The 16,760-nt window shown below is 34.0% G+C and overlaps 1 protein-coding gene across 1 annotated transcript in view; it reads left to right on the top strand.

The window, feature by feature from the left end:
- The window catches only part of LOC107594144 (L-threonine 3-dehydrogenase, mitochondrial-like), a 10,718-nt gene extending 2,159 nt beyond the window's left edge, over positions 1 to 8,559 (top strand). Inside the window, exons 2-9 of the mRNA XM_016284089.1 lie at positions 3,953 to 4,127; positions 4,354 to 4,396; positions 4,639 to 4,709; positions 5,693 to 5,842; positions 5,916 to 6,088; positions 6,247 to 6,337; positions 7,124 to 7,393; positions 8,240 to 8,559. Of these exons, the coding sequence (XP_016139575.1) occupies positions 3,962 to 4,127; positions 4,354 to 4,396; positions 4,639 to 4,709; positions 5,693 to 5,842; positions 5,916 to 6,088; positions 6,247 to 6,337; positions 7,124 to 7,393; positions 8,240 to 8,379 (1,104 nt within the window). The 5' untranslated portion in view covers positions 3,953 to 3,961 and the 3' untranslated portion in view covers positions 8,380 to 8,559. The remainder of the gene's footprint in view (positions 1 to 3,952; positions 4,128 to 4,353; positions 4,397 to 4,638; positions 4,710 to 5,692; positions 5,843 to 5,915; positions 6,089 to 6,246; positions 6,338 to 7,123; positions 7,394 to 8,239) is intronic.
- Positions 8,560 to 16,760: the final 8,201 nt, after the last annotated feature.

Here is a 16,760-nt window from a genome sequence, read left to right as displayed (position 1 = left end):
AATTTCATAGGGCCCTATTATTGTATACAAATTAATAAATTAAGTTGTTTTTATGAATTCAATTAATTAGATATGTTTTTGATTAAACCATTAAAATGGAATACAAAAAAATTTAAATGGAAAGCACAGAATTTGGGCTCTAAGCATGTAATTTTTGTTAAACTTTTAATAGGCCTAAATTGCTGTTAAATTAAACAAGTTTCATGATTTTAATTAATTAGACATGTTTTTTTTTTGTTCAAATGTAATATAATCATCCAGAAAAATTTAAACGAAAAAATTAAAATAAAAAAACTGAATCCAGAAAAATTAAAACTGAAAACAGGGCCCTACAAATATCATGCATCTGAATCTATAATTTTAATACTAAGCAACAGTGCATATTATATAGGGCCTATTTTAATTTTTTTAAATGGCGCTCACTCGTTTTTGTGAAAGACCCAAGAAAGACCATCCACAGTCCCTTTCCACACAGGCACACTTCATGTTTGGTTGAAATAATCCTTAAGCATGTACATTTATAATTTCCTTCAGTTTAATTTAAATGTGCAATTAAAATAAATAAAAAATGTATATTTTAAAGTTTAGAATTAGACAGCCTTGCGTTGTGTAGACAAAAGTTATCTAATACTATTTTAACCTGTTTAAATATGAACAAGGGATTTACAACATTAAAGAAATCATTCATTTATAACATGTACATGAAAAATCTAAAAGATTAGACACAACTATGGGACACGGTCGTGCAGCAGCGAGCAACAGTGAAAGGAACCTCAAGGTTGTAAATGTGTGAAATCGTATAGGGCCCCATTCCTGTATTTTGACTGGGGCCCCCAAATCACTAAATCCGCCCCTGATAGCAACCAAAAGTGAAATCATCACTGGCAGCGTGTTGTTACAACAAAGGCTATTTGCAGGTACTGGTGTTGATGGCTAAATAAATGCACTGCGCTGTTAGTATAGTCGTGTAAGGAGGAACACTACACTTGATTTAATTAATATAATCGGAAAGTGAAGAAAAGAAGAAGAATCTGTCCGGGGATTTAAATAATTTCCAAGGTGAGGATCTTGCTTGACAGCCACTAACAATCACGCTGCTGTGACCAAGAGTCACTGGTGACCTTCATGCAACTCAATTCAGTTGAATGATTCTTTTCAACTTTTTTTTTTATTATTAATTTTTTTAAATTATTTTAAGTTATTTCAGAATCAGATTAGACTCGGAAAGTAAGTCATGTGACTTTAGAAGTGGTGAGCAGTTAATTTTAAACTATGTGTGGTATAGTAATAATAAACCGAAAGGAGTTTAGACATTGGTCTTTGGGTTTTTAATAAACTGTTATAGCCACGACCAGAAGGTGGCAGCAGCGGGGTCTTTCTTCAGCGACAGGCACTTTGATGCCCCAGGGGTTGATTTTTGTTCAAACTAACAGATTTGAGCTTTTTGTCTTATATGGAGGCTACATGAAAACTTGTTTTAGAAATAAGATATACGTTTAGCACGTGCGAGATGATGATGCATCAGCCAATGTGTTTGTTACCAGGAGAAATAAACAGAAATATATATTCATTTAGTTGTCATTGCACAAAATGTAAAATTATTAAAAGAGGCCATCTTACCCCATTACTCCAACTTTTACAGAATGTATAAATAACTTTTAATTTAATTCATATGTATAAATATTAAAGTTTCATTATTGCAAAATACTAAATCAACTCTTCTATTTAAATTGCATTTTGACAATTTAGTTGAATAATTGGATAACTGATTACAGACAAAGCACAATCCCAGTAAAAGAGATTCATCTGAAAGGTGGATTTATTCTATGACTTACCTAATTGCTCATATTTTAATTTAAGATGTGTCAGTATATAGCAACACTATGAATTGAAACGGATTGATTTTACTCACTTGTCCTATAGGATTTAATGAAAAGTGAAGATGTCTGAGACGTACATCTATTTCATTAAAATATTGAATAATAGCTCCATTAACTGTAATAAGTAGTTTAAATATTTAAAAAATATTAACATGGCCTTCTGTGTCAATTCTGGCCCACATCTTACCCGAGTCTAATTTAATATTTTCACTTCAAAATAAAAACTATAATTTTTACTCCATAAATCAAAACATGTTAATGTGTCCACAAATCCCTCATCATAGACACAAAAGCATAACGCATTGTCATAGATCATTAGCCAGAAACATAAAATTAGATCAATTAACTGTTTTGACTGACTAAATCTCTCTCTTACAAATGTTGATATTCAGATGAAATTACAAAATTAGAAATATATATATATATTATATATATATATATATATTGTGTGTGTGTGTGTTCCTCTGTATTATAGGCTATTTAGGCTGTCTGTAATGCAGCTGTGAAATTAGCAAGACTGAAAAATTCATGAATAATGTTAAAGAAGAAATATTTCAGATTGTGATATTTCAAATCAAATATGTAATTGAGTAAGACAGACTTTTTGGATGTGCATTTATATGTATCCACATTATTAGCAATGTAGCTACACTGTAAAAAATGACCATGAATTTAACGGTAAAAGACTGTTAAAATGCTACAGTAACATTACATGTATTGGACATTAATTTTACGGTAGCATACCGTTTTTGGAAGTGAAAAAGACTGTATAATTTACAGTGAATAACCGTAAATTGACATTCCCAGAATTCCCTGCGTTACATTTCAAATTTGATGTTTTTTTGTTGAAATAACTATGTTTCTTCTTAGTTTTTTCTTATCAGTTTTGTATATTAGGGTTGTGTGTTACACCTAATGTTGTTAAATGAATGTTTATTGCATTATTTCAGTTTCATGTGTGTTACCGTGATGTAGGGCTGGATGATATGGCCAAAATTGATATCACGATATATTTCTTAATTTCGGTCGATACGATATAATTCCGATATCGATATGAACACTATTAAAAAAGTCTCAAAAACGGCCACAACAGATGTCTGTACCTACAAACTTATGAAAAATTAATTTGCCAACTCTATGAAACCTACTCCTATAAAACTATATAATATTTTAGGGAAAAAAATGGCGCAAATAAATAAATGTTCACCTTTTATTGGTATTTAGCCTTCATACAAACAAGAAATGTGAAATCACTGTTAAATAAATCTCAGACTCTACTGATTAATATTAATATTTTTTACTTCAAACTATAGGCTAACATACCAGTCAAAAGTTTTTGAACAGTAAGATTTTTAATGTTTTTTAAAGAATTCTCTTCTGCTCACCAAGCCTGTATATCGCGATACATATTGATATTGAATTATTGTCCAGCCCTACCATGATGGTGTTTAGTGTTTGTGTGAATGACACTGTGCATATATGTTATTATTTAAAAGCTGCTTGTGATGGGCTTTGGTTCATCGTGACTTTCTCATCACCACCTGCATTTGGTTGTTATCAGTATTACAAAAGCTACAAAACAGATTTCAGTACTTCAGTAGGTTGGTATATTAACATTATATCAGTTAATGAAATTACGGTATCTGTAAATTTCAGTTAAAACCGTAAAACCTAAAACGTTGCTATCGTATTTTTTACGGTAATTTTCCGGCAACCACAGCTGCTGTTTATTTACCGTAAATTTTACGGATTTTTTTTTTACAGTGTAGGCTACTCATTAGAGTCATTAACCACTAATTACTAGAGGAATAAGTGCAGCAAACGACAAAACTATCTGCGATACCAACCAGTGTGTTTATGATTATTAAAATGAATTACATTAACATTATAACACAAACCAGTTTGCAATATCAAGCAGCTTTACGGAGCTTGCTGACTGTTATTGTACAGGTAAAATAACTGGACGTGAATGAAACCGTAAGCCGCACACATTCAAACTTATGGCAGCACTGCTCTAATTTTAAAATGAAGGTGTATATTGATGTTCTTTATTCATCTCTTTATGTTGGCAGTTGTAGAAGATGTCCTGTGTGAGAGCTGTGAGAGGTCTGGCACCCGTCTGTGGCTTTCAGCCTCTCGCTGTTTTATCTCGCGGTGTCAGTTTCTCTCCGCACCAGGTCGCATCCGATGCCAGTTTTCACTCGGTGTCCTTCTCTGAATCTGATCATCCCAGAGTTCTCATTACCGGTATGAGAGCAGGAGACAAGTGATTGTTTTTGTGATGCACCGTATATTGTGTAATCCTATTTTTAAAGATTGCCTTTTGGATTAAGCTTTGAGGCCTAAATGGATGTTATATAAACCTTTAGATGCCATGTTTCCCTGGTTACCTGAAGCATGAAATGTAGTCTCCATGGCAACACATCACTGATGATGAGATTTAATCATATTTTCTGTCTGTTTTTTATTTCAGGAGGTCTGGGTCAGCTGGGAGTGGGGCTCGCCAAACTGCTCAGGTGAGACTAAAACGCTTTCAGATGCTTTTAAAGCTTTCACACCGAAGACCCCGCCCCCTGTGACATTTTAGCCAACCAGATGTCACCATGTGAAAGGCAGACAGGCAGGGGCTGTTTCTGATTGGCTAAAAAAGTGAATCTAAACAGAATCTAGGGTTGTCGCAGTAATATCTGTCAGGTTGTAAGGATATTTTATGCACAGCATTCTAAAAAATATCTCGCTTATTTCCCTTTTCATACAGGAAGCAGTTTGGAAAATATAATGTAATTCTGTCTGATATCAGGAAGCCTCCAGCTCATGTTTACCAAAGCGGTGAGTGTTAATATATTCACTATGGTGGGCAGTATCATTGAAACTGAAACATTTTAGTCATATTTCTTCTCATGTAGACATGTAGAGTTTACATGAGAAGAAATATGATTAAAATTTTCAGTTTCAAAGAGTTTATTAATAATATAGATTGATCTATATTTTGAATTTAAATACATTTTGTTTTTAGAAAATTTTATATTATAGGTACCTGTAAATGTGAATATTGAAATAAAATATATAATAAAATTAATTACAAAAATAAATAACAATGTTTATAATATATAAACATTGATATTCCTCTTTCAGTATTTTTAATTTAGTGATTTATATATATATATATATTTTTTATGTTTGATTATTTATATCGATTTTTGGCTCTTAATTGTAAATGCTGACTTCATGTACCTTTATTTATTGAAAACATAAGTGTCAATATATTCACATTTGGGACATTTTAGTCAACTCTTCTCCAAAAGCGATGTATGCACAAATATGAGTTTATACATTTATACTGATCTATATTTTGAATTTAAATATATTGTATTTTTAGAATACATATTAATGTATGTATATGTTAATTAATATTTAAAATATATAATACAAAAATTACAAAAATTAATAAAAATGCTTAAAATATATACAAATAGTATTATTTGACATTTTTTATTATTTATATTAATTTTTGTAATGTTTACTTATCCTATTCACTTGTGGTGTGAAATTTTATTCGCAATTCTCCCAAAATTTTGTAAGTAGGCTACATGTATATGAAACTATGTACGTGAGTTTAATATTATAGTTATAGAATATATTGATCTATATTTAAAATTTGAATGTATTTTACTTTAGAATATTTTTATACTAATATATGCAAATATACACACACACAATACAAATGTTAATGTTAATAATTTGTATGCATATTATTTATTTTTAATTGTATTTATTTATATTGATTTTGGACTGTTACGTTTTCACCTTAGGGCCCTTTATATATTCTGACATTTTGGACTACAAGAACTTGCGTGAGATTGTTGTAAACAACCGCATCTCCTGGTTGATTCACTACAGCGTCCTACTGAGTGCAGTCGGAGAGGCCAATGTGTCCCTCGCTCGTGACGTCAACATCACTGGTTAGTCACCGAGGTCAGTCATTTTCGTTCACTTTTCAGTGGGAAGGTACACTGATGTTTCTTTTCTTCATAGGGTTGCACAACATTCTTGACATCACCGCAGAACATGGGCTCCGTCTCTTCATCCCCAGCACTATTGGAGCATTTGGCCCCACGTCCCCTCGTGACCCCACCCCCGATCTGTGCATCCAACGGCCGCGAACCATTTACGGAGTATCCAAGGTTCATGCTGAGCTAATGGGAGAGGTCAGCACGCTTTTGAGAGAACACCTGCAAATCCTGAACCTTTGTTGAGATTTTAGTATTAGCATTATATTAATAATGAAAAGAAATGAGAGTACAGGAAATACATAAAACTGTTTCATGAGGTTTGTAGCTTTGCTTTTCTTTATTTTGTATTACAGTATTACCATCACAGGTATGGTCTTGACTTCCGCTGTCTCAGATACCCAGGAATCATTTCTGCAGACTCTAAACCCGGTGGAGGAACTACAGGTAAGCTGAAATAAAATTTTAGAAATATTACATGAAAACTTAAAAAAAAATCCAAGTACAACTTAAATTAGAGAATGTTGACGTGTTCTTACTATAAACTAGAATTATTATAAATGTAAATAAAGCTGAAATAAAATAGAAATATTAGAAAATATTTTTTTTTGCCTTGTGTTGTTAGAAACTAAAGCTATTAAAATTAAAAATAAAGCTGAACATATTAGATTAAAATATTAAACACTTAAACTTATTTATGCTTAAATAAAATTGAAAAAAGGGTACAAATGTTGCCAAAGCTATTAAAGATTTAAATAAAGCTGAAATAAAATAGAAATATTAGATGAAAAATGTAAACAACTTGAAAGAAAACAGAAATGTAGCCATGTGTTGTTATTGTAAACTAAAACTATTCAAAAATAAAGCTGAAACAAAACAGAAATATTAGATGAAAAACTTAAAATACTTAAAGGAAAATTAGAAATGTTGCTGTGTTTTAATTGTAGACAAAAAAATATCAAAAATGTAAATAAAGCTGAAATAAATGAGCAAATATTAGATGAAAAACCTAAACTTAAAAAACTTAAAAGAAAGTGTTGCCTTGACAACTAACTGAAATAAAAATAGAAATTGAAAATGAAAATGAAGCACATAACAAAATGACTAACACTTTAACTAAAATGAAAAATAAAAGTTAATTCAAAATATTAATAAATACTATAATACTAAAATATCTGTGCTAATGCATATGTGTAAACCTTTTGCTTCCATTTTTTCTGTCTCTTCTATCAGACTATGCTGTTCAGATCTTCCACGATGCTGTGAAAGCGGGTAGATTTGTGTGCAATCTGAGGCCTGACACGAGACTCCCCATGATGTTCATTGATGATTGTCTGAGAGCCACACTGGAGGTTCTGGAAGCTCCTCCTGAGACACTCGGCATGCGAACGTACAACATCAGCGCCATGAGCTTCACTCCAGAGGAGCTGGTACAAGAAATCAGGAGGCACCTGCCAGACCTGCAGGTCACCTATGAGATTGACCCAGTTCGACAGGCCATTGGTGAGAGTCTGTTATTCAATGAAAATCTTCTACAAATAATCCAAACTCAATTCAACATCCACCATAGCTCTTAAAGGAATAGTTCACCCAAAAATGAAAATTGGCAGAAAATGTACTCACCCTCAGGCCATCAGAGATGTAGAGGAGTTTGTTTCTTCATCAGATTTGGTGAAATGTAGCATTGCATCACTTGCTCAACAGTGGATCCTCTGCAGTGAATGGGTGCCGTCAGAATGAGAGTCCAAACAGCTGATAAAAACATCACAATAATCCACACCACTCCAGTCCATCAGTTAATGTCTTGTGAAGTGAAAAGCTGTGTGTTTATAAGAAACATCAAGGCATTTTTAACATTAAACAGTTGTTTCCGGCTAAAAGCCTGTAAACCATAATATTGCTTTCTTCAGTGACTAAACAAATATATCAGTGGATTTTGATGAGGGGACAACAGGGGATGGACTTTTTCACTGGTAGAAGCGTTATTATGGAGTCATATTTTAGCCAGAAACAACGGTTTAAATTATTGATTTTATGCAAACATGCAGCTTTCCACTTCATTAATAGTTAACTGATGGATTGGAGTGGTGTGGATTACTTGTGGATTATTGTGATGTTTTTATCAGCTGTTTGGACTCTCATTCTGATGGCACCCATTCACTGCAGAGGATCCATTGGTGAGCAAGTGATGCATTGCATTGCATTGCATTGCAATGTATTCTGATCATCCACTGCATGATCTTTGGTGGACATGCAATGCAATGCAAAAAAAAAAAAACAGTTAGCAGATTATGTAATTTTAACCCATTTTCTTTATCACTTTCAAATAGTTTGTGTTATTTCTTCTAGCTGACAGCTGGCCAATGGTCTTGGATGACAGCAGTGCCCGTAGTGACTGGGGCTGGAAACACAACTATGGTTTGCCAGAGCTGGTTCAGACAATGCTCAACCTCACTGGCTCAGACTCCAGAAAGGCTCGAGCCAACTAAACACCATCTGCCATCATGTGTTTGAGTTTAGCCGAATTGTTTGGGACCTAATGGAATGGATGGTAATTGGGCTCTGCAGTATACTGTGTAGCGTACTGAGATTAATGAAGGTCAACTTTCTGTAGCACGTATTTGCACACTTCTTCCTGGTAAAGTAAACCAAAGATTTACAGGGTTCAATTATATCCTTATTCTCCTCAATCATCTTAAAAATGTAATAGTCTTCCTGATTATATATATTATTTAATCTTAAATTTGTTTTCTGGAATCTTTGTTCCATAGCAAGCAGTGTGAAATAATCTGCTTGTGTTTTTATCAGGGAATTTTCTGAACTATATTTTTCTTTTTATTTAATCTGCTAGAATAATTTCCACTACCTTTCAAAAGTTTGGGGTCAGAAAGATTTGTTTATTTTTGAAAGAAATTAATAGTTTTATTCAGCAAAGATGCTTTAAATTGATCAGAAGTAACAGTTAAGACATTTGTAGTGTTACAAAAGATTTGTTTCAAATAAATGCTTTTCCATTGAACTTTCTATTCTTAAAAAAAAAACTGAAAAAAAATGTATTAAGGTGTCCACAAAAATATAAAGCAGCACAATGGGTTTTTTTTTATGCTGAAAATTCAGCTTTGCATCACAGTAATACATTACATTTTAAAAACTATTACAATAGAAAACAGTTATTTTACATCGTAATAACATTTCATCATTTTACTTTATCTCTGATCAAATAAATGCAGCCTTGGTGAGCAGAAGAGACTTCTTTCAGAAACATTAAACTCTTATAGACTCTTTTGAATAGTAGTGTATATGAGATTTTGTGTGTGTAGAAGAAATGTAACGTAAATTCTATTGAGGAAAATACATAATCTTTTGTGTTTCACAGAAGAAAGAAAGTCATACAGTTTTGAAATTCAGAACTGTCGACTGAAAGGGACGAACTGTCCCTTTAAGTTGTATAAAACAAGCTTGGTTTGATTGTGGCCTGAAGAAATTGCACATAAACAATTTTAAAAGTAGTGAAGCATCACTGCCAAAATGTTCATATGCTTAATGAAATGCAGTCAATAAAAGCAGAGCAGCTGGTTTTCTGTGGCCACATTTTTAGGAATTTGTTTGGATGCGAGTGTGAATCTCCGAAATGTATTACTCCATTTGGTTAATATGAGTCAACTGGTTTTGTAGAAAACCGTATTAGCTCTAGTATAGATGTGGCCTCTACACACAGCACATACATATACATAAAGCTGGTATCAAGCTTTAATTTTCATGAATATCTCAAAATAGACATTTTATAGAACTGTATTTAAAATTCTCTTCTTCTTTGATTTTGTGGGAGTTGCCACACAGCTCTTTCCAGGTAAAACCGGTTGATTTGTAAGGTGTCTTTGTACTAGTTGAGACTTCTGGCTCAACAGATCCTCTGTGAGATGGACTTCTGTCATCACAGACTCCATTATAATTTCTCCCTGCGATTGTAGAAACCTGCACAGCAATTCTTCAACCACCTACAGTAGAGAATATGAGACAAAAAGAAGATCCGCTTGGGCTACTGCATGACAGATGGAGGCGCTGCTGCGATCATGTGCTCTTAAAATACTTCGTCATTTTTTGTCATACAGATAAGAGTAATGCATCTTTTGTATCTGTAAAGAGTCTACGTTTATTCGTGTGCACTCAGAATAACAACGAAACGTTGCGCTTTAGTAAAATAATGAAAGCAAACAGGATGTGCTTTCTGCCGTCTCGGACTCTGTGAACTTGAGCGCGTCACTTCGAAACTCTGTGTATGCTTGCCTTATTACAGACATGAAAAATATATCTATAGAGAGTGAAAGTTTTAAATGAAAAAAATTAAAATAGAAAACAGATATTCTCAGATTATGTAATCCGTATGAAACATGCATACAGGCGCATACTGCGGAGATGACCAGTCAGTGTCGCCGACTTAATCTCTTAAACAGAAAAAAGAACGCACTAGTGTAACAATAAATTATTAAAACGTTAATGCAGTGTACTTGCGGTTTTTCCCTAACACATTCATAACTATTATATTTGCCGGTGCGCTATGGCAAGCCTTTTTTGCGTGCGCTTGAGTGCTTATTAGGCTATGTAGACAATTAAAGGCTCATTATTGTGATTTATATGGTTTATAAATAAAAGTGCGACTAATAGTCGACTAATGCTTAAAATGAACAACTACTAGTCGACCAGAAAAATCTTTAGTCAAGGGCAGCCCTAATGCATATTGACTAATTGTTTACGAGAAGCATACTTATAAGAGGCTGGCAATGCCTACTTGTTTAATTAGTGACACTCAGCCTGCATTTTAAAATCTTTATTTGAATGTGGCAATTAACATTTTTATTTTAAAACCTTTATTTGAATATGGCAACATAATATTGCGCTCTGCAATATTTCTATGAATAAATCTCTGACAGAGGCTATCAGCCAATCACTGTGTGCATAGTTAAGGATAAAATGTTTTGTGAATACGGGCCCAGGTCACCTTACTTCTGGGCTTCCATGTGATCACGTGATAATTAAGTATTTGGCGGTAATCAGAAACAAAATAGCGACAGTGAGTAATGATGACCCACCTTTGAGTTTCGGCAGCAGGTCTTTGGTGATGTTCGCCACCTGTGCCACTGCCGACCACGACAGTCCTCGCGCCACTGCGAGCATCACACTCTCACACACAAACTCTCGATGGAAATACTGGCGTTTATCATCACCACCAAACTCCGTCCAGTCATAACAGACGCTCGACAGCTTCATCCCTCTGAAACAGCACGTATCATATGAGCTTTGAGACAGGCGCCGTGTGTTAATGCGCGCAAACGGCCTTTCTCAGCTGATGATGATGATGATGGATCTACTGTATCGTGACTGTGGATGCGTCGCGCGTTTACGCTTCTGTCAACAAGTGCGTGCAGGTAAGAGCCATCCATTCACTGTATGTCTCGCGCTGTTCATGTGAAGCATTCGTGTTTATTTGTGTGAGAATGTAATGAAATCAGAGTTAAAGCGCTGCAGGTTTACCTTCATCCTCGAAATCTCCTGTAATGTGTGTGTGTGTGTGTGTGTGTGTGTGTGTGTGTGTGGAGGCCATCATGAGACTCACTGCTGCTGCTGTGTTTGTTGCCACGGAAAGCCAGAGGACTTTAAACTGCACACCGTGTTTCTAATGTATGGTTTATGATCTGTTTTACACGCATGCATGAGCTTATATCTGGTGTAAACCTTATTCATAACAATATTGTGATATTAATATTAATTTGATAATGTATGCTTTCATAAAACTGCAAAAAATGTGTTCAAGTCATAACAATATTATGATATTAATGTTAATATCCTATTATATAATTAATTAAATCATTATCATTGCCATTGTGTATATATATATATATGTATATGTGTGTGTATTATTAATGTTATACCCTAAAATTGCAAAATGTTATATACACACACACACTATGAATGTTATACCTTAAAATTGCATATTTAAGGATATCATTGTTCTTAATATTAAGATTTAATTCTTAATATTTAATTCTCTATATATAAATGAAGTATTAGAGTGTCTCTCTAAAATGTAAATGAACAATAATAATAATAAAAAATAATAAGATACATTTCCAACAATATTATATTAATGTGTGAATATTTTAGTATATATAATCTTAATAATGCATAATTATTATTATTATTATCATTAATTTTAATATGGTTTGATATTACGTTAAGAACAGTATTTGATTTTATTGTGACATGAAGAATTGCATGCTATATTTGCCCCCATAGTAATTTTTTTGACGATAATATTAGATCTGGCTTCATAATATTACATAACATAACAAACATAACGTAGTCAACATATGCAGTGGAACTTTTTCTTGGTCAGAGCTGGCCAATAGTTTTCTGTTTGAGTTTTTTATGCCTAAAGTATGAACAACAGGTTGTTTTTGGAGATCTAAGAGTTAATTCATTCTGGCACAGATGGCCACACAGTATAATCCTCTTTCAGAGGAGTCCCACTTCTCCTCCTCCTCCTCTCTGGATGAAGGTCTGCCTGTGATAATTAGCCTAATGGAATGAATGATTGTGGATAGACAATATGCAGCTGTGGCATGTCCGTGACTCATCGTCGTGGGTGGAAAGTGACAATCCTCGCAGGAGAGAACGCCATGATTGCAAACGCTGTGCATGCTTCGTCCTCACCTGCATGAGCCGGAGCGCCGCTTATTGTAGGAAAACCTGGTGGATTCTCTAACTGGATTACTTCAGAAGTATTGACCAAGTTTGGTGTTGGAGGATTTGGCAGCCGAGGAGGATGAATCTGGGCCTGCAGGGTAAGCCGGTGTGTGGAATTAGGACAGAGCATCAAGATGGTTTTTAGTGGAATATGCTGTCTATGCATTGGTGATGTAAGAGATCTAAGCTAAAATTGGAGAATTTGAATATAGATTACAGACTGAAGTATCTATTTGTGTTCGAGCTGTCAGTGCAGCTATTTTCTTTATGAAATAGTTATTGCTTTCTACAATGATGTTGAGTACTGGCAGATGAACTGAATTGCTTTGAATGTCAAACTTAGTGGTTACAAATCCTGTGAGTGTAACTGTCTTTGCCTCTAGCATTTTAAAGTGTTTCTTATTAATGTAGTCATTTTTACAATTCCCATTTCAGACTTTTCACGCCTCACTTGAAAGACAGACTTGGGTTTTTTTCTGTTCAAAAGTGACTAATATCTAGCAGCTCTGACTAACATGAGTGCTGTTAAGTAAGCGTTAGCTAATGATCTTGGTTAGTAGGCCTGTCATTAGCATTATGGAAATCATTTAACACTGTTTTTAAGTTATTTGCTTATTATTATTATTATTATTTCGGTAACACTTTACAATAAGGTGTCATTTGTTAGCATTAGTTAATGTATTAAATAACATGAACTAACAATGATCAATGCATTTGTTACAGTGTTTGTTAATGTTAGTTAATGAAAATACAGTTATTCATTGTTTGTTCATGTTAGTTCACAATGCATTAACTAATGTTCACAAATACAACTTTTGATTTTAATGATGTATTAGTAAATGTTGAACTTAACATTAACTAAGATCAATACTGTAGAAGTATTGTTCATGCTTAGCTCATGTTAACTAAAGTAGTTAACTAATGAACCTTATTGTAAAGTGTTACCATTATTTTTCAAATGATGCTGAATAATGGAAGCTTGTTTCTGCATGGGATAAAGTCGCAATTATTTATTTTATTTTATTTTTATCTCACAATTCAGACTTTCTTCTTAGAAGTGCGAGTTTATATCTCACAATTCTGAGTTTTTTTTTGTTAGAATTGCAGCTTTATATCTTGCAGTTCTGACTTTTTTCTCAGAATTTGAGTAAATATCGCAGTTCACCCTTCACAAAGACCTGCCCCCCTTAGTTACTGTTGCTGCGCCCGACAAGCCATGGTGCTCTCACTCCACACATCATGTTCTCACGCAGTAAAAAAATACATGGCAGAGTGATCAGAAACCTCACAATTCAGACTTTCTTCTTAGAAGTGCGAGTTTATATCTCACAATTCTGAGTTTTTTTTGTTAGAATTGCAGCTTTATATCTCGCAGTTCTGACTTTTTTCTCAGAATTTGAGTAAATATCGCAGTTCACCCTTCACAAAGACCTGCCCCCCTTAGTTACTGTTGCTGCGCCCGACAAGCCATGGTGCTCTCACTCCACACATCATGTTCTCACGCAGTAAAAAAATACATGGCAGAGTGATCAGAAACTGACAACGCACCGACAGAAAAGAAAGAGCAGGTTACTTTTGGTATGAAACAAAGTCTCGGCTTTCAAATTTAGTAATTAATTTTTTTTTTTCAAACAATAAATGCGGTTTTGTGGCTCTTTAATGTGTCGTGACAGATCACTGTAGTGCCTCAGTTCAAGAGGCACGTGGACCAATCATCTCTTCATATTTACTACTATTTATAGTACAGAATAAACACAGATGAATATCAGCTGCAGTCTCAACTGCACCATTTTTCAAGTTCAAGTTCACCGAAGTTAATCGTCTCTCCTGTCTGGTTTGTTTGTCGGACAAAAATGGCAGATTCTGTGTTATGATTGGTCAGATCGCCTGTCAATCAAACTCCCTGAGAAGGGTCAATTCTGAGTTTATATCTCACAATTCTTTTTTTTCTCAGAATTACGAGCAATTCTGATTTTCTATCTCAATTCACCTCGGCTTTCAAATTTAGAAAATAAATTTTTTTTTTCAAACAATAAATGCTGTTTTGTGGCTCTTTAATGTGTCATGACAGATCACTGTAGTGCCTCAGTTCAAGAGGCACATGGACCAATCATCTCTTCATATTTACTACTATTTATAGTACAGAATAAACACAAATGAATATCAGCTGCAGTCTCAACTGCACCATTTTTCAAGTTCAAGTTCACCGAAGTTAATCGTCTCTCCTGTCTGGTTTGTTTGTCGGACAAAAATGGCAGATTCTGTGTTATGATTGGTCAGATCGCCTGTCAATCAAACTCCCTGAGAAGGGTCAATTCTGAGTTTATATCTCACAATTCTTTTTTTTCTCAGAATTACGAGCAATTCTGATTTTCTATCTCAATTCAGACTTTTTCTTAGACTGTATATCATGCAATTATATATATATATTTGTATTTTAGACCTGGTCTCCTCCCTCTTCTGACACATATCCCATGAGTCTCAAATGCTCTTCCTTCAGTCTCAGTAATCTGACAGTGTTGTATTTCAGGTTTCTCCCAATGGGCTGCCAAGTTCTCAGTTACTAATTGTGGAAAATTAATTCAGTCTTTAGAGATTTATAATTAGTGTCAAATATGCGTATACCTCTCAGAGGTGTTTAGTAATTAATTAGCTCTAATTAAATAAGGTTTGTGCTTGGTGTGTCATTTAAAAGAATCGGAATTAAACATAGAACCTACAAACATCCGTAATAATGTTACTTCAGCTAGTGGTTAATAGTGGGTCAGTTAAAAGTACAGAGGATGTGCTGTCTTTTCCTGAGATTACAGTAAGCCTGTGCTTTGGCAGTACTAGAGCGAGCAACAGTCAGTGTTATCACAATTATTTGTCAAATTAGTTTCTACACCAATTTTCTCAGTTTACAAATCAAAAAATGCATGAAATACTCACTTATTTTAATTGAAAAGAACTGTAAGATTACAGCATGGCACTGCAGGATACAGAGAGAATAAGCAGCCTTTCACTATAGACCCGATTCACATTCACTTTCATCTCAAGGTGCCCTTAGAAACAGCATATAAATCAAAATGAATAAAGCACCAGGCAGATATTACTGAATATATATTTTACTGAAAAATTCAGTTTTTCTATGAATAGTTCAAGTCTTATAATGTTGTAGATACTAATGCTATATTGCGATATTCAAGTTATAGAGCCTGACATGTATGAGATATCTGGGTAAATTTCATAAAGAATGCCATGAACATAGGGACATAGTTAGCCTATATTTCACCCCAAATATATATATATTATAATATGAAAACATAATTTAAGTAATTTATGACTTTATGCAAAGTCACGATGATAATGTAGTATCTTAATATCTTCATGCCTTATAGTCACTTTTAGCAGATTAGAGCGGTTACATTTTGGGTATTACATTTTGCAAAGATATAAACAATCAAGTAGCTGAGATTTGCTGAATAATGTATATTATTATTTTTCATGAGTGTACTGTATCTATGCAAAAGGTTAAGTTGGATATACTATATGTCCAACTTAATATAGAGTTCTGCATTAATATATTTTTCATTTTGCCATGATATTAATGATCAAGCAGCTGAGATTTGCATAGTAGATTTCACTTTAAATTAGTGCATGTATGCAAATAAAGTTAGATATAATATACAGTGGGTACGGAAAGTATTCAGACCCCCTTAAATTTTTCACTCTTTGTTATATTGCAGCCATTTGCTAAAATCATATGTTGTGTCAGAGTGAATTTGACAGCAAGTGTATTTTCAGTCTGTCTGTTTGGTGCGTCATTGTTTAAATGACATGTTTGTAGTATATACACAAACCAGCCTGTCATCAGGGGTCAGAAAGCAGACGTCTCGTAGCTCTGTGCATTTCTGTTTGTGCAATCCTGGTGTCGCTGTCATGTGTCTTACGCTCCCCTAGAGTTCAATAAAATCTCAAGGTGATTTAAAGAAGCTTTTCGTTCTATCCTTAGCCGCCAAAGGCCCTGATTATTGGCCAGATGGTTTGTGGGAGGGCTTGTGAACCTGCGTCCCTGTAGCAGTCGTGTGCTTGGATGCTACCTGGCTGGAACATTGCTCTGTATAGTCAGATTTAAAAAAAAAAA

The sequence above is a fragment of the Sinocyclocheilus grahami genome, unplaced genomic scaffold (genome assembly GCF_001515645.1).
Source record: "Sinocyclocheilus grahami isolate Dianchi unplaced genomic scaffold, SAMN03320097.WGS_v1.1 scaffold179.1, whole genome shotgun sequence".
Lineage (NCBI taxonomy): Eukaryota > Metazoa > Chordata > Actinopteri > Cypriniformes > Cyprinidae > Sinocyclocheilus > Sinocyclocheilus grahami.
Note: the sequence above shows the minus strand (reverse complement) of the source record. Positions and strands in the feature narration are given on the sequence as shown.